The sequence below is a fragment of the Lactuca serriola genome, chromosome 4, assembly GCF_051521515.1.
Source record: "Lactuca serriola cultivar US96UC23 chromosome 4, Lser_US96UC23_V15, whole genome shotgun sequence".
Taxonomy (NCBI): domain Eukaryota; kingdom Viridiplantae; phylum Streptophyta; class Magnoliopsida; order Asterales; family Asteraceae; genus Lactuca; species Lactuca serriola.
This window is the reverse complement of record NC_136411.1, coordinates 394,169,043-394,192,843: the sequence shown is the minus strand read 5'-3', so window position 1 is coordinate 394,192,843 and position 23,801 is coordinate 394,169,043. Positions and strand designations below refer to the sequence as shown.

Below are 23,801 nucleotides of genomic sequence, written 5' to 3'. Positions count from 1 at the left end.
AATATTTTGTCGAAAAGTCGTTTTCGACCCCTATTGCCTCTAAATTGACGAGCCCGGATCTACGGGCGTTACAGTCCTCGTTGTGGCCTCTCGCCCTGAATCACCAGATCTCCCCCACTTGGGGTCCTGATCCGCACTAACTTTTGCGTGCATTCGATCACCGCCCCATTGGGGCTTAGCTAATCCATGCCGATAATAACATTGTTCCCCCGCAAAGGTATGGGAACCAAGTCTACTAGGTAGCGCTCCTCGAATAATCTCAGCACACAATCTCGGAATACTGTTGACGCTCGCACCGACGAATCATCGACAATCTCACCTCTAAAGGGTAATCCAACATGTCTGAAGACTTGGGAAACCTCTTGCTAAGCGCAAGAGAAACAAAAGATTGAGTGGCACCTGAATCAAACAACACCTGTACTGGAATGCCGTTCACATGGAACGACCCTAAACATGCATATACAAAGCATATATCAATATCATAAACATCATATAAATAGAGTAGAGGGGAAGAATCATACCCGTCACCACATCGGGTGCAGAGCGTGCCTCCTCGGTAGTCAACTGGAAGGCCCGAATCCTCACCACTAGAGCCTTTGCCTTGCCCTGCCGGCCATCAGTAATCCGCAGGGTCGCTGGGGCTGGCGTCTTCACTGGCGCTGCTGATGTTGCTGTCAACTGGGGACAATTGGCCTTCTTGTGGCCCCTCTGGTTGCAGTGGAAACACAACAACTCTAATGTCTGAAAAGTGGGTGCAAGGGCGGTACAATCCCTGCTGAAGTGTCCCGTCTTGCCGCACTTGTATTAGCCAGACGCTCCTAACCTACAAACTCCTTCATGCAACTTGTCACATTTCCTACAGCGGCTTCGGCTCTATTGGCCTTTCAGCCCAACATCTGATCCCTTGGGCTTCTTCCCCGAAGCCCCAGTCACCTGCCCCTCTTATGCCTTCCTCTTCCAGATGTGCTCCAGATCAATCTCCTTCTCCCTTGCCCTGGAAATCATGGAATCCAGGGTAGGGCAAGCTGAAAAACTAAAATGCTCCCGAATGTCGGCTCGTAGCATGTCATGGTAGCGGGTCCTCCTCATGTCCTCATCTCCCGCATATTGGGGCACCAGTAACTCCCTCTCCCGAAACTTGGCGGTAATCTCCGCCATTGTCTCAGTCGTCTGTCTCAAATCCAGGAACTTCCGAGCCAACTGTTGGAGTTCCACCAGAGGCGCGAACTTAGCTCTGAACCGGGTCACAAAATCCGACCATGTTATAGCCTCAATAGCCGAGGCTCCCAGAGAGTCACCAACCGACTCCCACCAATCCCTGGCCCGGTCCCTCAAGCACCCTGCTGCATATCTCACCTTCGACCCCTCGGGGGCAAAATCTAGTCAACTGTGCAGACTCAATGTCTGCAATCCATCGTCTGGCAGTAATGGGGTCCTTTGCCCCATGGAAATCCGGTGCACCACTTCCCCTGAAGTCCTTAAAGGACAGTGTGCATGATCCTGACTGGCTAGTTGCCATGTCACTCATGAACGCCCTATGACGATCCTCCATCAGCTTGACAATCCCTTACTTGATCGACCCAAAGATGATCGGGGTCGCATCAAGGATGACTCTAGTGATCTCGGACGCGATGAACTCGCGTAGCCTCTCATCCACTGGTTCGGAGCCTGAACCTGAACCTGATCCCTCTCCTGAGCTGCCAGCTGCTGGCCTCGGACGTAGTACCACCATTCTGCAATACATAATGACAACTGTTAGTGGTACTGATACATCTAGAGGGGTCACATCCATCATGAGCTCCTTGGTCTTGGCTCATCCTTCCTTGATTCAAGTACGGATCCTCTGCTTTCACTAGTACTGGCCCATACTACCTTCCACATTTATACGTACTTTCCTCAAGAACCGACTTGACTCCACCAAATCACTACTACTGCTACTGATCTCTACTACTCTCATCCTGGGCTTACCCTAGGGAAAATCTCTGACTCCACCCAAACCGGTCCTCAGCTGCTGAAGGCCTCCTTGTAATTCCAATTAGCCATCACTTGAATACTATCACATGTAACGAGGCTCGGATAATCCTTCGAGTAAAAGACTCGCCCCTAAAACCGTTAGAATCAAACGAGAGCTGCGCAATCGGGCCAAATCCAGCACTCTGAAATTATTCAACCCTAATCATATGTGATGCGACGTACTCACCTAATGGCTAACTCCCATCATTCGGAGTCCCACAAAGCACAAAGCAAGCAGCATTTGGACGCAGGAAAACTACTCAAGCAAACCTATTCTCATCACGAGAAATTATACTAGCATACAATGCTAAGCTCATACTATCAAGCATAACCTAAACAGGCTATCCTACTGCTGTCTACTCAATACTAGCATGCAATTCTCACAAGTTAAAAACACGTAAAGCAGGCACAGAAGGCATCATCCCTAGATCCTTAGTCCAATTCTAGCATGCTATTCTACTGAAGCTGATAAACATAACATAAACTTGTATGGGTACTTTGGGGAATACTTACTTGAGCTCGGCTGGTCGCGCACATCACACACTTCGTTCTTTCTCAAAACTCTTTTAACTTGTTCTTTAGAAAACCATTTTCTTGTAAAATCTTTTAATCCCTCGATTTCAGTCCAGAAACCCCGAAGGGTGTGTCCAAATCCCTCAAACCAGGGCTCTGATACCAACTTGTAACAACCCAATTTTCACGTCCAAAAATTTCTTTTTAATTAATTAATTTAATTAAAACATTCGTAGGAAAATATTGTCGAATCATAACATATCATAAAACTATGTATAATGTCTGAAAACCCAAATCGTAAAATAGTGATAATGTCAGAGTACAATCCCAAGGAATCTCATAGTGCGGAATGTGAGGTGTGTGTATGATGTGCAGCTACCGCGCCAGATCCTTCCCCTTCACTGAAGAGGTACCTGAAACAAAACTGAAAACTGTAAGCACGGAGCTTAGTGAGTTCCCCCATCGTACCACATACCATACAATCACATAACATACATATACTGTCAGACATATCTGGGTGCCCGACCTACCCCTTCAGTCATGTCGACTGGATAATGCCTAGCATATCTGGGTGCTGGCCTCCCCTTCAATCCTGTCGACCGGATACTGCCTAGCATATCTGAATGTTGGCTTCCCCTTCGGTCCTGTCGACCGGATACTGCCTAGCATATCTGGGTGCTGGCCTCCCCTTCGGTCCTGTCGACCGGTAACCGGGGACTATTTCACCCCTACTACTACCACATAATATCATATTACATATATCATAATCTGACTAGCATGGCTGGGTACTAAACTGTAACGCCCGTCTTTTTGGGCTAGGAATTAATATTGACATGATAGTCTAGGTTAACCTTTGTGACTCATTTTGAAAAAATGAAAAGGAATTATGTGAATATTATATGTTTTATGCTTAATTAATAGGGTTTAATTAATTAAGAATAAAAACGAGCGTCGAAAATAAATATTAGATAAAGCCGATATTTATTAAGAAAGTGGTAGTGGTCGTGACAAGTATTACGAATATATAAATAATGCCGAAATCCGAGTTATAACGAAGAAGTTATGACCTGTCGAAGTTTCGCGACAAAACCGACACGGTGCTGAATGTCGTAAAAAGTGAGTTTTTGATAAACTACTTTTTAGCCTTGGTGATCTACAAGAAAGTCGTAGTACTTGTTAAACCGAGAAGTTCAATAAAAAATAACGCCAAAATCTGACTTCGTATGAGGAAGTTATGATTTTTCTAAGTTTCAGCTTAGCAGTAGACAACTAAAAACTCAAATTTTAGATCAAGTGATTTTTAGCCGACATAACCTAAACGAGAATTGAAGATCTTGTCATTAGTAGTACAACGGTAAAAAGTCTGACAAAAACGGACGTCGGATGAAGAAGTTATGAATTTTTAACAGATTTACCAGTCTCGGTCTGTTAAAAATAATAATATAAAAATTAAAATCAAAATTAGCCGACGAAGTCTAAACGAAAGTTGTAGAGCGTAATTTTACCTACGCGTGCATATAAAGAACGTCAAAAACGGAGCTCGTATGCGAAAGTTATGAATTTTAGAAGATTTTGGTACAAAATTTGAGAAATTTCGCATAGATAAGCTTCACCTGGAAAGGCCACGTCACCCTCGCCCAAATCGTGCCACGTGTCCGAAATTGATGAGTCACCTCGCATGAACAGTAGCCGCGTGTCGCTTCCAGATTCGACCGAAGGTAGGCCCAACCGAAGCAGGCCACGTGTCGCCCCGTGTTCCGATCTGCTGACGAGTCCGAAGTGGTCCAATAAGGATCCGATGTGTGTGCCTCGGTGGCGAGCCCTCGCATGCGAGACGTGTCCGATGCTTGTCTTCCTCCGGATCCGACCACGTGCCTTCGCCTCCTGATGCCACCTGCCCTCGCTGCTGACTCACCTTCTCAACCGACCTTCGGATCTCCACTCCTATAAATAGAAGACCTGCGAGATCTCCCGGGTAGAATTCCAAAATTGTCATTTTTCACCCATTTTTCAATACTTTGGCTATTTTCACATCCCCCGAAGCCCCGAGATCATTTCCAACGCCCGGAACACGTCCCGGAGTGCCCGAGAAGCCCGTGAAATTTATTTTTTTTCGGTTTCGAAGCCCGACCCTCACAGAGCCCGGTTTCTCAATAAAACTCCCGGTTTTATTAGAAAACGATCGTTTTAGGCAACGAAGTGTTGCCTGGTTATCGGTAAATCATGTGAGTGTATAGTCACTTTCACCTTACACATATATATGAAGTATTTTATTAAAAACACGTGGTATATGTAATTATATTAATTGTTTAATTAAGGTGACTGTTGAATAGATGTTTTATACAAGTTTTAAACTGTATATGTATTTTTATCTACAAATATGTGGGTAAAACATGGGTAGATGAATTAGATGATGTGTGATGTAATAAAGGTGATGAGGGGTATCGATGTTTAAGATGATCTAGTCATCTAGCAGAGTATAGACAATGTTCACAGACTATTTTAGATAGTCCAGTGGAACGTTAGCAGACTTGTAATCGATAGGTATGTTTGAACTATATGTTCATAAGGTGTTCTCGAACTATATGTTTCATTAGGTGTTTTTGAACTATGTGATCATCCGTTAGTTCTTCTTTTGTGACACTATTACGTGTCGGGGTACGGGAGCATACAGGAGTACTTTATTAGTATTTTCCTTATACCTTTATTTTGAAGAGCTTTGGAGTCTTTGTTTCTTTTATGAAGTGATCGGACGAGCTTCATGAGTCAGCGTTTTCGATGTCGGATAAGGTGAGTTTGGGGGTTCAGACCACAGCCTAGGCATTAGTCAGTGTTTCCATTCTCGATGCCGGATAGGAGTAAGTATGGGGGTTCAGACCACAGCCTAGGCATTAGTTAGTGTTTCCATTCTCGATGTCGGATAGGAATAAGTCTGGGGGTTCAAACCACAACCTAGGCATTAGTCAGTGTTTCCATTCTCGATGCCAGATAGGAGTGAGTCTGGAGGTTATATACCTCACGATATTCAGACCACAACCTAGGTATTAGTCAGCATTTCCATTGCCGAATAGGGTGCGTCTGGGGGTTACATACCTCATGATATTCAGACCACAGCCTAGGCATTGATAACTACCCCTGACTTAATTGTCATGTGGTTCTTTCTTTTACGAACAAAGGTTCGTGGTTAAACTTATTCCATTCATTTGATGTCTTCATTGATCCTCGTTTACTGCTAGGGAATTCCCGAAGCAGTTTCGTTAGTTGGTTGTTCATATCGATCCTTTGGGCTAGATCTAGTAAGATCACTGTATAGGATCAGTATGTGGGGATCGACGTTGTTAGTGCTTGTAATATAAACCTTGGGCAACGATGGACTTCGTGCCTATTCCTTAGGATGAATCCTTAGGAATGAGTGATAGTTGATTCTTAGGGTAAATCCTTAAGAAATGAATAAGATAATGGGGATTGGGTAATTGGGTTGATTGTTTAATGTTTAAGCATAATAAATTTATTTATTGTGGGGTGAAAACCCTATATGCTCACCAGCCTCCCAAGCCTGACCCACTCAGTTTAATTGTATCACAGGTATTGATACGAAGTTGCTTTACACTGAGAGATTAAAAGAGAAGTAGATCACTAGTGTAAATGAATGTAAGTTTTGTTTATGCTTATGTTTTTTTTATTTACAATGACATCCTAATGGTTTAAGTGAATAAAATACCTTTCTTCAGAAATGATTTGATAAAATATCTATCATGTTTTTTTATTCTGGGAACAAATTCCGCAACACTTTTATTCAAATGATTACTCTGAAATTATTTTAAAAATCATAAATTAAAACGGTCTTTTCTGGTCGTAAAATTGGGGATGTCACATAAACTACCCCTTTAGTCCTATCGACCGGTAATCGGGGACTAATTCACCCCCTACTACCACTATCACATAACATCATAACATGCTAGCACATAAAACATAACAGGTAGCAGCAAACCTAGATGAATATCACAAAGTCAATCATCTAACATACAACTCCTACTAGTGGGCCGACATTGTGGCTGTAGACCCACCGATACTGGAAGGTAACTCACCTCGTAAGGCTGACTGCTGGAAAACTGCTCGGCAACTGTCTGACTGTTGTTCTGGTAATCCTCCGGCTATAATCCCCACAAAACACTCAGTTATAATCTGATATCTACTCTTACGGTAAAATGACTATTTTACCTCTACCAAGTCCAAGTAAAAGTCAACTTCTAGTTGACCCGACTCGCCGAGTTGAGCCGCCAACTCGTCGAGTCCCTAACTCTTTGCCCGTCCTTATCTACGACTCTACTCGTCGAGTTTAGCAATGACTCGACGAGTTTCCCCTTTTATATGAACATCGAATGAACCTTCATCTGACTCACTGAGTTGTATGAACAACTCGTCGAGTCTACCTTCATCTGATAAACAAGTCCTGTCCTTGACTCGGCGAGTTTTATGAACAACTCGTCGAGTTCATCTTCAACTATAAGGAGATTGCCTTGGACTCGCCGGGTCTGTTCTAACACTCGTCGAGTCCCATGAACTCTGAGTATAAGGCTAAGTACAATACGTTGGGTCACTCCCTTGGACCCTCTAAAAACCCTTCTAGCACCCAACTGGGTTCCTTCAAACCCTAACAAAAAAGGGAAGTCTCGCCTCGGACTCGCCGAGTCCTAAGAACGACCCGTCGAGTCGAGCATGTACAAGTCTCATTTCTCGATTTCCAGCGTACAACTCTTGACCAAAAGATAGATCTAAGCTCCTTCAATCGTTCTAGCATGTAAAGTTACAAACTTTACGTGCATGCATGGGACTTTGAGCTCAAAAGGACATAAGATAAGCCCTTATGATGCATGGGACCTTACATGGGTGCAAAAGTAGCCCCTAACTGCCTTGTGACTCCCTTAATGACTTGATTCTGAAACCTTAACCCCCAACCATGCTTGCAATCATGGTTGGTCGCCAAAAATGGCTTATAAAAGCCCTAAATCTCCCCAAAAAGGGATCTATCAAATGAAATAGCAAGATAACAGCTTTATACCTCCAATGAACTATGGATGATGCACAAACTTGGGTTTCCCTGGTCTCCACTTGTTTCCTCAAGTCTTTCACCTTCCTCCTTATGGCCACAACTAGCAAAATCCACCAAAATGCCTTAGTTCTTCTCAAAAACGGCTAGGGTTTGCTATGGGGAGTTCGGGAAGCATTGGGGACGAAAGGGAGGCTGAATAAGTGGTTTAAATAGGGTGTAAACCCTCAAACTAGGGTTTTGTCCGGACAGCGCCTACTCGCCGAGTCTGGACGCCGACTCGTCGAGTAGGTCATTAAACTTCTGCATCCAAGACGCTCCGACTCGACGATTTGGACCTCAACTCGCCGAGTCCAAGGCCAAAATGCAAGGTACTTGAATGAAATACATACCAGGAACCAGATGCTACAACATGTTTGATTGGAAGTAAACTTATTTTTAATTTTGTGTGTTTATATGCTTATCATGACCTCTACATATCTATGACATATTATAAGGGATTTAATACAATTTAATAACAACTTCCAACATAACAAATAGCTATATTTAAAACATAAACTATAGAATACAACTTGTAGCCATAGTATATATCATATTTACACAATTCTAAGTAACAACTGTATGTCTTAATCCTCTAACAACCTTACCTTATTTTTTCTTTACTATCTTAAGCATAAAACATAACGTTCTAAATATATATATATATATATATATATATATATATATATATATATATATATATATATATATATATAACATCCCAAAAATCATAGTAAAACTTTTTGATTTTCAAAACCATTTTCATAAAAACCACAAGTCAAAAAAAACATTGTTTTCTAAAGCATCAAACAATCAAGGTATCAACACATCTCTCAAAATATCAAAATCCATGGGATGATGTGGACGATCACGTCTTCGTCTTTTCCTGATCCTCTAAAATATGGTGTACATGCAACCCTAGAAACGTTGGATCTATGTTTTCTCTATTATACATGCAAATTTGATTTTCCAAGGTTCTCAACCTAACTAGCATGTTATGGGGTACTTGTAATATAAAAACCTTAGTAAATAACATACCTTTTTCTTGTGTTTGATTGCTTGGAGTCTTGAGAGCCTAGCACCAATAATGTGTATGCCTCAAGTGGAATCATAAATCACTAATCCAACTTGGAAACTTGAGGAATAGTATGCACTTAGTAGAAATCGGCCACCCTTTGTTCTCACATACACTAGTGCCATTTCATGTGTCAAAGACCTCTTTATATAGTATGGAGGATTAGGGTTACATTCATGTAAACCCTAATACCCATGACCTTTCATTTCCGTAGGATCCATGGGTTATAAACTCCATGGACTATCCATGCAAGCTTAGCCCATCCTAAATGAACTTGGCTCATTCCACATATATATATATATATATATATATATATATATATATATATACACACACACACACACACACAAGAGTCCATATTTAATTAGTTCATTTTGATCACTAAATTAATTCTAAATTAATTTTTGATCAATACTAATTAAATAATATGATTTCATATTAATATATTACAACAAGTAATATATTTATAAATCATAAATACACTATTCTCAAAAGATTATCTATCTGTATTGTTTCGGTGAAGTGCAACCCAAATGGACCATGCCGGGTCGGGTCAAGTATATACCAAATATAGTTACAGATCTAGACACCTTATCCAACAATTAATTGGGAGCCTGAGGCGCACGCTGGGCGTACGAGTTGAGTATGCCCTGTGTACTCATCAGATGGACGTGGACCTGGACATTCTCGGTATTGGACCATAGTTTGGGCTTCCATTGTTTGGGCCTTGTTAGGCCATCAGACTTCTGTTTTGGGCTATATTCTAGTATATTGGGTTCCTTTGAATTTTGGCCAATGATGAGTTTTGGGGCCAATTTGGAAGATTGGGCCATATTTGGGCCTCTTTGAGTAGTTGGATTGGGCCTTGGTTTTAGGTCAAGTTAGGTAAAGGGTAAAATGGTTTTTTACCCTTGGTTATTGGCCAAGTCGCTTAGACTCTTGATTATGGGTCGGAATCCAATTATAAATTGGATGTTTTGATATTGATAGTGTGGGGATTTTCCGGACCAACAGTCAGAGATTCTTTCGAGAGGTTCAGTAGCTAGATGTGAGTTTCCTTATTGTGTTTAGTGGGTCGAAGGCACTAATGTTGGCCCATTGTTTTTTATGTTGGGATGCTAGATGTCTGCGTGACTCCTGCATGTGTTATGTGCTTATATGCTTACCATGCAGGATCTGATGTTGGGCGGGGCCCGATGATTAGTATGTATGTTATTTATCCTTCTAATTATTGCATATGTGTTTATCTGTTATATGATTATATGTATACCGAGCGGGGTCCGATGACCGACAAATCTGTATACTGAGCGGGGATCGATGCCGGGCGAGACCCAATGACGGGCGGGGCCCACTATATGTTCGGTATGTATGGTATGTGGTATTTTAGGGAACTTACTAAGCTTTGTGCTTACGATTTTCAGTTTATGTTTTTAGGTAATCTTGGTTCGAAAAGGAAGATCCCAGAATGATTACAGTGCACACACCACCTCGTTCCGCATTTTATGATCACTTTGATGTTTTATGATGTAGTTGATACACTTTGTCTAACCATGGTTTTATGATGATGTTTTGGATAATAGTTTTATTAATTTTAAACATGAAAATTTTTGGTCTTACTTTTGGGACGTTACAGCCTCAACCCAACCATATCATGTCGACATAAACATATAAACAATATCAAGCAAACACAGGTAATCATAACAAATCTACATGCTTATCATACCGCTATAACACAACAACATCCTATACCCAATGATACATAACATAATCAAGTAGGCCAACCTTGGTGCCTTAGACCCATATGCATAGTGAGGAAACTCACCTCGAAATCTAGTAGATAATACAATAGCTCTCGCCCGAGATCAAAACCGAAACCACGAGTGAAAAAGGTCCAGAGAATGCACATAGAAAAAATGATGAGACTTGCTTGCTGAATCCACCCTCCAATTCACATTCTTCTTCTCATCCATGCTCAAAGTCGGATGTTACAATATCCATTGAACTGATGTGATACATGTACATATACATGTAATGTATATGTCATCAACAACACATGGATTAGCTTAAAGTTTAGTGAGTAACAATATATTAACCCTTAACATAATGCGCAAAGTGCATAACAACACATTATAAAGTACAAGAATACCAACAAAATGGAATGATACACCACACGGATGCAATAAAATTAATATAACACCATGCCAATTGACATAACCGTTTCAACTTGAATCTTAATTAAGCTAAGATTTACTTCAGAATAATCCGTAAGTACCACATTTGTATAAACAAAAGAATGATTCTCAAATTAACACATCATTTGTATACCATATTAAATAATGGTTATAGGTTCTCAAACTGTTACACATATCCTAACCACTACTAGATGAGAGAACTAACAACACATACCAAGAACTAAAGTAAATAACCTCTATCACAACAACTTGCAATCATTACCACATGTACTATCTAGTGAAATAGGATGATAACAATCATAAAGTCATTAATCATATATATGATAATATATACAACATATATGATATATACTACTAATTACTTTTAGTTAGTTACCATAATGACCTTTTTAAAAGTATGAAGCTCCCCCTTTTTTCTTATATACTTCAAGAACCTAAAATTACTAACCCTATATGTAGCCACTAAAACCTTTGAACCACCATTTAAAAAATGGAGGGGCAATGAGTAATGCTGTAAAGAAGTGGTTTCCGATGGAGGTTTAGATATGAGACGAAGACCGAACAACAAAGTAGATATCCATCATAGATCGGCGTCAGAACATATCTCACAAGATGATGGTAGGTGGTGGCGATGAAGTAAATCTCACGAGATGGGGTGGAGAAGAAGGCATGGTGCGGGTGTTATTTTTTTTATTTTTTTTAACTTAGTTTTAATTAAAAAAATATAAAATAAATTAAAAAGGGCCAACAATATTAGAAACTAAAACTATAAGGACCCCTTGGGCCATCCGGTATACCAAGGACGAGTCTCTTCGTGGTCTAAGTGGTCACTAACCACGAATGTAAACACCATCCTCAATGTTTGTGGTAGTTAGTGGTCGTGATTATTTGTGGTGGAGAATCAATTTGTTTCTCTCTCTAGTTCTCTCTATCACTCTCTACATTTTAATTAATTAATATATTTTTTATTTTAATAATAAAAGTATAAGAGAAATATAGTGGTGGATATCCCAAACTTTTAATAATCAAATGTGGTGATGATTTGACATCCCTATTATAATGTTTAGTGGTGAATATATAAGATGATTTGACACCATTTCATGATTTGACACCACTTCTATAGTGGTAATGATTTGACGGCCAATATTTTAGTTTTAATAGACCGAAATAATTAAAGCCTCAATTTGATAAATTTGAAACAAAAAAACCATTTACGAAAGTTTGTCTTGATTTTATTAGAAATCAATTAAAAAAAAAGTATATCCAAAATACGAAGACAATGACTCGGTTACAGCCTAGAGGGGCTAAGCCAAGGCTCGATGTTGTATCATGTATGACATGTCACAAACATACGCCGTTACCGCTAGGTCAGTTATCGTCTTCAGCGATTCTCTATGCTTTTGCCGAGATGAATTCATGATACGCAGTGCAAAATTACTTAGCCCTGCTAGTAGTTTAGGAAAAGATGGCGCACACTATAAGGTTTCTTCAGCTAATTAGAGCTGGAACAACGACAAAATCTCTCGCGTCAGTTCTTCCTCCTCGAATTCCCCGTAGGGCATTGATTTTTATTCTGTATTATATTGCCTTATGTTATTGAACATAAAGTTTGAATCTATGTAATCAATTTAGTTGATTCATGTGCTGTTTTTGTCTATTTGTTGCAATTTTAGTAAAATTTCAACCGTTCAAGAGCTTGATGGAAAGTTTCGAGTCAACATCTGGACGATGCAGTCGTCCCTCGATCATCGACTGGAAGTTGCACGTGCAGAGATATTTTCATACGACGAAATCGTGTAATATAGGTAAGCTTTTGACTTGTTTGAATTATTGGTTACAACACAATGAATCGAGAGTGATTGGAAAAGGTCAGTTAGGTTTACTTTAAGTTCGGAGATTGTATCACCAAAGTTAAATATCGTAGTAATCGGCAGTGATATATAATCACTGAAGTGATTTTCATCTTTGTGAAGTATGCATTGCTTTTACACTAATTATGTTCAAAATGCCTTAAACCTTCCTTCCAAACTCAAACTTAACATATTACCTTTTATCTACAAGTTATATGGTTGTGATTCTTTTCTCAAACGATATTGTTAAATGTGAAGTTAAAAAAGAACTTAACTGACCTTCACGGGTCAGATGTGACTCTTCATTTGGGACATATGCAGTAAAACTTATTAAATTGTTATGTTAAAACTCAATAGAAGGAATTAATATGTATTGGTCTTTAGAACTCAAGAACAGGGATGCAACAACTTTATGTGATGCTTTTACATTTCTCAAAATGCTTTTCTTAGTTATGTCGTTTTTGGAGCTTGTGGTTCTTGATACAAGATTGTTTGTCAGAATAAAGGATTCTTCTTTGCCATGTGATCTTGAAGGCTGGAAGCAATGCCTAACTTTTTCGTTGAGAAATTAGTGTATGTGCCTGTTATTTTATAAATTGTTAATCAGTCTGTATCCAGATAATATACTTCACAGTGGCATAACATCTCTTGTAGCTTATCATATTTATCAATTTGAATTTAAGTTTTGATGGAACCAAAGAAGTTGTTCTATGCTAATTAGCAGTTTCATCTATGGAATAATCAGGTCATGAATTTAGCATGGGGAGGCTATTAGGTGTATCAGCTGTACTAGGATCTTTCTTCCGTCGGCCACGCTTTGCACATTGTATAGATGGTAAGGAGCTCATTTTCTTCTTGTTTGAGTTCTTTAGGGCCCCATTTGCTACATAGAACATGACAAAACACATTGTACTATGCAAAAGACGAGAATGCCCTCCTCATCTTCATCATAAAAAATACCCCTCAAAAGTTTGTCCAGTCCTGTTGCGTATAATAAATGTAGCCCCCAGAATTTGAAAGACCCGAATGGGTTAAATTATATATGTATATATATATTTTAAATCTATGATACATGATGTTGAAGGTTATGCGAGTTCAGTAGATGATCATAATAGCATGGGGATGTTGGGTGAATCAGAGAGCGATGATAATCCACATTATTTTATGATTTTTGCAAAGAAGCTGATGGTGCCAATTGCTCTACTCTTAATTGTGTGGATGAATTGGAATTATCCGGTTGCTCTTGGAGTTAAAGTGGTGCTCACTCTTCTCAGCACAAAGCCCAGCCCTTTCTCGGTTTATGTATTCATTGAACAGGTCAGTATACTATAGATACATCATAACTCCATCATCATTGCATGAAAGGCTGCATTTGTAATATATCTGAACAAGGGTTTTAAAAGCATATGTGTGACCACACTTTTACAAAAATATATTGGGTATTTTGTATACATACTAAACCCTAAATTCCGAATAGTCATGCAATTTATTAAAAAAAAAAAGAAATTGATGGAAAAAGCAACACACTTTTACTTTTTTTTTTTTTTTTTTTTACCAATATTGGCAATGTATTTTTTTTTACTCATGATAGCAGTGTACTTACATTTTTACCAATAATAGCAACATAGTTGCATCATTTTACAAATAATAGGTATATGTAACCCATAATAGCAATGTACTTTCATTTCTCTACCAATATTAGCAATATGTAATTACCCAAGTATGTAACTATTATGTGTAAAAAATATAAGGATGATGATGCTACTGTGATAACAAATAGAGTCCATTGCTATTATCGGTTAAGAAATTTACTTACATGTAAACAATATGTAACAAATAAAGTATAGTACGCCTCCGTTATGTGTAAAGAAACACAGTACATTGCTATTATCTGTTAATAAATATAACTATGTGTTATCATGGGAAAACATATAAGTACATTGCCATTTTGTGTAAAAGATAAAGTGCATTCACTCTAACTTATGATTCTCTCTCAATGTTTCAGTTGCAACAACAATACAGGGGCCAGCACCCCTTCTTACACAAATTCAAGGTCAGTACACGTTTGTTACACTGAGAATGAGAAGGGCATCTACGTAATTTGTATATAGACAAAATATCAAGAAATTTTAACATTTTTTTGTCCCATTGACATTGATGTTAGTCTGAGTCCGAGAATGGCTGCCAAACACAGTACAACCTGTTCTGTTCTGTTATGTTGATCATGAATCTATTTTGCAGTCATTATATGCGAAAAAAGTGGAGGTTGATGATTACACGGTGTTGTGTATCGCAAAGGTTGAAATAGGAGATCAAAAGTATACCCTTCTTGGAATCCTGGGTGGCTGGTGGGTTTTTGAAATGACATCTTTGAGGAGTGCTCTTTCTGGATTTAGGACCAAAACCCTAGAAATACTACAAACCGCTGTAAGTAGTGACTCCTAGTTGTTATATAGACTTATAGGAATAAAAAGGTTCATAGTGTGATATCTGTATTTTGGATATTTATAAATCCCGATTATTTGCCCACTTTTTACATATATGGAATCGATTTCTTTTTTACAAAAGAACAATACAACCGTTGATAGTATTATTCCGGTTGAAATTGCTTTTTAATTTTGTAGCCAACTATATCCAAATTTTAGTGTTTCTATTATCTTTTCTTCTTTTATGTGTTGTGACATTGAGGGCTGACAATGGGTGTCCCTGTCACCTACCCCTAAAAAATAATTGAAGGCAGTGTTTGGTATGAGGTAATCGAAGAAGGAATGATATGGAGCATTCAGCTGAATGAAAATATCCTGTTTGGTTTGGTTTGGTTGACTCAAAGGAATGGTATTAAAGCATTCTCCGTGGAATGTGATTCCTTTCCTTGGGCTGATTTTCATTCCATGGGGGAGGTGGTGGTGGCAGAAGCGGCAACAAGCGGCAACAGTGGCAGAGGCGGAAGAGATGGTGGTTGCTGCGGCGGCGGCGAAGGTGGTGGTGGAATAAGAAACATTATATTAGGGTTAGAACTTATAAGATGTTTTCCAAAACCAGAATGTTATTTTTTTGTCTTCTAGAAAAATTGGTCATGCAGAACTTTTTATAACTCCAGTCTTTTAAAAAAAACAAGTAGTCTTTTGTTTTAATGTTTGCTCTCCAGTCGACTTGCATATATATAAGAAATCTTTTAAAAAACAAATAGTCTTTTGTTTTAATGTTTGCCCTCCGGCCGACATGCATAAGATATAATGCAAACTTTTTTCTAAAAAAAATAACACTTAGAGAGTCTTTTAATTTTTTTGCAAATTGCGTACGTGGATAAAGAAATGTTACGTTAATGCAAGCTTTCAAAATAACATGAAATTTGCTTTGAATTCATATCTCGATGTTTTGGATTTTCTATTATAAATTGTTTTTGACTTGTAAATAATAAGTAGTGCTCGAGTTGTCTGTTTAATCTATCGTTTAACCCTTTTATTAGAAACTAGGTCTATATATGAGTTCTGGAGACTTTTCCGATTAACATTTTGTTTGGTACTCGACAAGAGAATGTGATCCCTCGAGATATTCGATGGTTCAAGCGTAGGAAGTTACAAAAGACGCATTGAAATGCGTTTGTTGATGTTGAGGGGATATGATTATTTATGTAAATTTCCCATTATGACCCCTATGTATACATATGTAACAATTGATATATAATTATGTTTGGAGGATAATAAACTTTTAGTAATGTCTGGTGGTCTTATAGTTCTGCATGAATTTCACCTGGAATGTCACCTAATTACGAGCCTCCGCAAAAGTAGGCACGTCGGGAAGCCAACAAAGGTTCATATCCACTCGACCCACCACCACCTCCAGAAACTGGACCAATAATCGATAAGGACAAAACCATAATGGAGTTACAAAAGCATTTTCAAGAATGTTAGAGGCAGTTGCTAGAACATGATATGCTTTCCGTTAGGGATAAATGTAGATCCTAATAATAAGAGTACCAAACAGGATAAGTCAGACAATATAACACTAGGGTTGGAGGTACATTGTTATTAACCCTCATATATTGTTATTTAACTTTACGGTATACATGCTATTGCATCGTTAATTATTTAATAATATGAAACCGTTACATTATTAATTGTAGGGTGACATGGTTACTCGCGTGGATCCATTTATCATAGAGGACCATGGTACGTTACATGATGATGACTTTTGGACTCATGTGCTTGAGGTACATACATAATTAAATATGTGCTATTACTTGTTGTATTGTTAAAATACTTAATTTTACTTAATATTATATTTTTCTAAGGTGACACCATTAATTTCATAAAGCACCCTACCACACTAGCTGAGAGCCCATTACGAGATGATGGAGTACTTAATCAAATGTTTTCCATACATATAACAATGCACCTACACATCAAATTATCAAATGCCACCATTAGCTCTTAGGCATACATAGAGAATGACCTATGTTTCCATATGAAAAGGAAATACAGTGCAATCGTATGCTCAACACCTTTAAATAGTTGCATAGATGATAACATTGGCAATCTATACCAAAACCAAGATGTTTCGCTATATTTTGTTAATCGGTTTCTCACGTATAAACCAAGGATGGAGTTTTGGATGATATAACCATATATGTGGACTTTGATTTGGGTTGGTTGGAGTGTGATGTATGTTTTTTTGTATGTTATCATTGCACACTAAACATTCAGTTAGGTTACTTACTCTATTGTATACATGTGTTGATTGACATCACATCATGCTCTGGATTTCCTTGTTTATAGATTGAACATTGAATGATGTTAAGTGTGACATTTATACCGACAACTTTCAACACATATTTATAGGATTGGTATGACATGGATGATGGATCCATTTACACAACTTGGTTTGAGTGTCGGTATACTTGTGTTTTAATTACATCACTTCAGTAACAGTAACAATCATCTATAAGAAATTGTTATCTAGTGAGTAGTTAATTCCAACCTTTTATGTTATACATCCTTATTAATATACCAAATGCCCATTGATTGGGGGGGGGGGGGGGGGGGGGTTGGATTTCCAGATGTTTACTCTCACTATATATGATAGCTACTGTGATGATGACTATTTTTTAGAATCTCCATCTTGGTTTATAACTATGTGAGCATGTATCTACAAACTCCTAGTTGCTATCAACTATTGGGGTACCAAACTAACTAACTGATGTGATGCACCTTGAGAGTTTTACACTCGCCTTTGTACATGACACAAATGTACCACAACAGTCTCACGGTAAAAAGGACTGTGCAGTTTTTTTATGTTGGATCCTAAAAAGATTGATCGCTAGTCAATTAGTCAACATAAAGGGATGCAACCAAACATAGCCAAGTCATATCGTGTGGAAGTGATCTGCACAAATTGCGTGTGGCACACGACAAAAATAGGTGTGCATTTGCATGTTATATTGTTATTTAAACATATCTAAGCTTTTTATAATTATTAGTTTTGGCACTAGATTTAATATGTTTCATGCAATTCCATAATTATTTATTTTTGCAATATAATTTTTGTTTTTTAAAAATTATATAAAGTGAACGACGACTACCCATAATTAAACACTATAAACGAGCAACTGTTAATTTGAATTTACATACAAAAATAATAATAAAGACACTCCGAAATTTCATTTCAGCTAATCCTTTGTAGACTCGACTCCATGACTTGTTGCTGACAAAGTAATCATTTTACCAAAATAAAATAATAATAATTGTTTTTGTTAAAAAAACAAAAAATAAAATACTATTATATTGTTTAAAGCGGAGCTAAGTTTAGGTCATTCGTTATATCCACCACTAACTATTATAGTGGTGGGTGTCACATATCACAACTCCCTTCCATTAACCATTTGATACTTACCATTAAACACACAACTCCATTTTATATTTTTATTTAAATTTAATTCAAAAATACATTAAAACACAATAAAACATATTTATTTATTTAAATTTAATTTAAAAACATAATAAAACATATATATATATATATATATATATATATATATATATATATATATATATATATATATATATATATATATATATATGAATTAGTATTTTATTCAATGAAACATAGATTACATAAATTTAAAACACACAACATAAAATAAAAAAAATAACAATAAAGAAACATAAAAATACAACCACAAACGACTTAAACTTGTTTTTAAAGCTTATTTTTAAGCACTAAATTTTGGGGATTTTCAATTTTCGTCAAGCTTTGATGTGTTTGAACGGTGTGTTTCGTGTCTTCATATTGGTGCATGACCACAACAAACGGACCACCTCTGTCTACATTGTTTATAACAAAGTTATAAATCTCATTGAATTCAAGGCATTTTACCCTTATGTCATAAAACTTTGAACATATTTCATCAAAGCTACGACTTCGACAACCATTAAATCATGGAAAACGTTTCCAACTTTTACCAAAAAAATAGGAGGCATTTCTGAGTCTTCCGAAACAGCTATCCATGCTAGTGCTAAGTTCTCTTCTTCATTTTCTGACAAATCCATCCTTTTAGGAGCCATTGGTTTTGAATTTATCAAACAAAAAAAGTGTGTGATTGTGAGAAGAAGAGAAAAGAATTATGTGAGTAAAATGAAGAATAAATATGATATTTATAGAAGATGTTTAATGGTGTTTGAAAGGTAAAATAAAAAAAAAACATTTTAAACCCTAAAATATGGCCGTTACTCAAACGTCAACCCAATTAGTCGCTTCAATTCGTTGTCCGGAACACGAAGGGCCACAACCACGACCCACCATGAGCCACTGCATGGTTGTGGTTAGTGGCCACCTAGACCACGACCTCCTCCATTGCAATCATAACGAATGGCCTTATAGGAGTAGGACATATGCCCCCAACGAAATATTTAGAATTAAGATTTCTAAATTTGGGCTAAACTTAAAACTAGTAACACATACTGGTGTCTTTTTTTTTTTCCTACGTCAATTTTCACTACATGTATAAAAAGATTAAAAGAAACACATATCCAAATTAGAATTTACCCCTTCACATCTTCTACTTATTACACAGAGACCTGCGTGATTTACTAAAACAATAAAAAAATATTTTTCTTTTATGCGCTTGTTTCGCAAAAAATGAAATTCACAAATCTATTTACTTATGCATTGTTTTGTTGTATTTTTGTATTTATATGTAGAGATTTAGTCCATGACTGTTACTTAGACGAGACGGTATGGGCACTTCTCGTGCTCGTTGTGCGGACGTGGCAAGCCTTAACGGCGCCGTGACGGGGGGAACACCGCCCCTTCTCGTTTTTGCTCGTTGAGGGTGAAACTCGTTGGCGTCACAACCGGAAGAAATGACACCATTTTCAAACATTTCGTTGACTAACCGTTTGGCAATGGTTCTTTTATAAAAAAAAATTAACTATACCCTATAAATACCTATCATTTTGTAAAAATATTCACACAATTTCTCTTCTTCTCTATACATACTTTCAATTATCTTCAAAAAAAATATGGACCATTTCGACTCGTCCGATGATTCAGATAACGATATTCAGGATGATGTATCATTATTACACTACCGACCTGCTACAGCTAGACCCAACCCTGCTACTAACAAGACGTGTGATGTTAAATAGAAATCGCGAGGAAGGACACGAACATCTATATCGCGATTACTTTGCGGATAATTGTGTATATGGGTCGAAGGACTTCAAAAGAAGATTTCGTTTGAGTAGAAATGCGTTCCTACGGATCGTCAACGCCTTGGAAAGCCGGTATCACTTCTTTACTATACTTTTATACAAAATAAAAAAAATCTAGTACATGTTTCTTTAATTTTACAACATATGCAATATATTTTTAAAATGTAGTTAATTTATGTTTAGGTATGAATTTTTTCAATTGAGATTTAATGCTAGAGGTAGACGAGGGTTTACAACGTTGCAGAAATGTGTTGCGGCCATTCGTTTGATGGCTATAAGGGAGTCACCCGACACCATGGACGACTATATGAGAATGTCCGAAAGAACCGCAAGTGAGAGTTTGTATACATTGTCAATGGGTGTTGTTGAAACATTTGGAGACGTGTATTTGCGGAAACCTTCATTGCATGATTTACAAGAATTGTATGCGGCGCATGAAGAACGCCATGGGTTTCCCGGAATGATCGAAAGCATTGATTGCACACACTGGAAATGGAAAAATTGTCCGGTAGCATGGAAAGGGCAATACACAAGTAATCATCATGGATCACCTTCGTTGGTTCTAGAGGCTGTTGCTTCTCAAGATTTATAAATTTGGCATGCATTCTTTGGGGTTGCGAGTTCCAACAACGATGTCAACGTTCTTGATCAGTCGCCAATATTCGACGATCTTTTGAATGCAAAGGCCCTGGATGCTCCTTTCACGGTGAATGGAAACGAATACAAATATGGGTATTACCTTATAGATGGAATATATCCTCATTATTCCACATTCGTGAAGACATTTCGCCACCCGGTAGAAGAACGAGACAAAATTTTTAAGAGAAGACAAGAAGGAGCACGTAAGGATGTGGAACGTGCTTTTGGAGTGCTGAAGGCGAAGTGACATATAGTTGAACATGCAACACGACCATTGGACTTAGAAGCTCGACGATATATCATGTATGCATGTATCATAATGCATAACATGGTAGTAGAAGATAAATGACGAAATATTGCACACTATGTAACGCCTGTAGATCCGGGCTAGTCAATTTAGAGACGATAAGCATCAAAAATGACTTTTTGATGTAAGATTATTTAGAAGGATTAATCTCAACCAAGTTTTAGTATATGTCACAAGGTTTCCGTGCATATAAAGAACGCCAAAATCCGAGTTATAACGAAGAAGTTATGACCTGTTGAAGTTTCGCGACAGAACCGGCACGACCCAACGCGACCCAGCGCGACGTAAATAGTGAATTTAAGGTAGATATATATCTATCCTTAGTGATCCAAACGAGAGTCGAAGATGTCTTCGATATTAGTCCAACGATAAAAAGACAGACGAAAACAGAGTTCAGATGAAGGAGTTATGAATTTCGAACGGAGTTTTCCTGTCCCGGCCTACTAAAGATAATGTATAAGTAATATATTTATAATATATTAAAAATAAAGTCAAAATTAGCCAATGGAGTATAAACAAGAGTTGTAGAGCATAATCTCACCTACGTGTCGATATAAAGAACGTCGAAAACGGAGTTCGTATGCGAAAGTTATGAGTTTCTGAAGTTCGGGGCGCGAAACCCCAAAACTGTCAGATACCACGACGTGGCAAGTCTTCTGACACCTCCGGGAGTCCCCCAGATGCAACTTGAGATGACGCATGCAGTGACGACCAAGCCCACGACGTGGAAAAAGGTGTCACGACGTGACAAGGGAAGATTTTGCCCTATAAATAGATTTGAAGGGCCAGCCGAGTTTGGTTGCTCATTCAATCATCTCTCTCCCATATTACATCATTTTACGTGCAATTTTAACCCCCGAAGCCCCGGTATCACCCCGAGACCCGAAGCAAGTCCCGAAGCCCGAAGATCCTGAGAAGAAAAGAGTTTCCGAGCCGAAGCTCTGCCCGCGAGAAACCCGGTGTGTGAAGTGATCCCGGTTTCACCGAAGAATACTACCATTGCATGCTGTAGTGCTGTCCGATCATCTTCTGATCAAGTGAGTGTGTGGTTACTTTCTTCTAACACATAAGTATGAAGTATTTGCTATGAAATTCGTGCTATGTGTTTATATATTGTTGTTTATTTGAGATATTGGTGGAATGGATGGACTATATAGGTTTTAATGAGTTAACCTGTATATGTATTTTATATCTAAAAATATGTTGGGTAGGACATGGGTAGATGAGATCCGTGAGTATGGATCAGATCAAGAGATTAGTTTTAGATCCGTGAGTATGGATTAGACCAAGAGGTTAGTTTTAGATCCGGGAGTATGGGTCAGGTAAAGAGATAAAACTTGTTATTAGTCCGGGAGTATGGATTAAGACTAAGTTAATTGTCCCTAGTCCGAGAGTATGGATTGGGCACAATTATAGATCCGGGAGTATGGATCAGATCAGGATTAGGATATAGTTAATTGTCCCTATTCCGGGAGTATGGAATGTGTACAATTATTGATCCGGGAGTATGGATTAGATCATGAGGTTAGTTTTAGATCCGTGAGTATGGATCAGGGGAAAATGTTAGTTTTAGATCCGTGAGTATGGGTCAGGTGAAAATGTTAGTTTTAGATCCGTGAGTATGGATCAGGTGAAGAGGATAGTTTTAGATCCGTGAGTAGGGATCAGGTAAAGAGGAAAATTTTAGATACGAGAGTTTAGATCGTGTCGTTGTGAGGATCGATGGGGTGGGATAAGAGTTGCCTTTATGTGGTGAAATTGTACAAGTTTGAATGTTCTATATTTATAAATATATGATATAACATTGTGGGATGAAAACCATATATGCTCACCAGGCTCCAAAGCCTGACCCACTCAGTTTTCTTTGTATCACAGGTATCGATACGAAGACATACTTCACAGAGAGATTTAAAGGAGATATAAATCATTAGTGTAATTAAATGTAAGTTCTATTTATGCTTATATGTCTGTATCGGAACATGACATCCCGATGTTTTATTATTAAATGAAAATACATGCTCTTTGAGAAATGTTTTGATAAGTTATTATGTGACAACTCGAAATTTTCATTCGGTCAAACCCTAAAAGTCAATCACTTCATATTATAAGTCAATTTTAGTTCTATTTGTTTTATTACAAATTTAAAGTTCGTTTGACTATTATAATAATTATTTTTTAAACGAACGGGTGAAAGGATGTGCCGTCTCGGGTCTTGAAATTTCAAACCGCGAATACCACGTAGCTTAGAAGTTCACGGCCAAACTTTTATGTTTGGGCCGTAAACTACCCCAAAAACCGTAAACTCATGCTTAAGCATGAGTTTACTCCCCAAAGTACATCACTTCTCATTTTCACCCTAAAGAGTAAACTCCAAACACTCTCAACTATCATCCCGGTTTTCACCCGATTTC

At 37.9% G+C, this 23,801-nt stretch overlaps 1 protein-coding gene across 1 annotated transcript; it reads left to right on the top strand.

Moving 5' to 3' along the window:
• Positions 1-12,179: 12,179 nt before the first annotated feature.
• On the top strand, positions 12,180-15,270 carry LOC145097898 (uncharacterized). The gene is made up of 6 exons (XM_079035558.1): positions 12,180-12,435; positions 12,556-12,687; positions 13,478-13,567; positions 13,817-14,049; positions 14,738-14,785; positions 14,974-15,270. The coding sequence occupies exons 1-6, from the start codon at positions 12,348-12,350 to the stop codon at positions 15,175-15,177; spliced, it is 795 nt and encodes a 264-aa protein (XP_078891684.1). The 5' UTR covers positions 12,180-12,347; the 3' UTR covers positions 15,178-15,270.
• Positions 15,271-23,801: the final 8,531 nt, after the last annotated feature.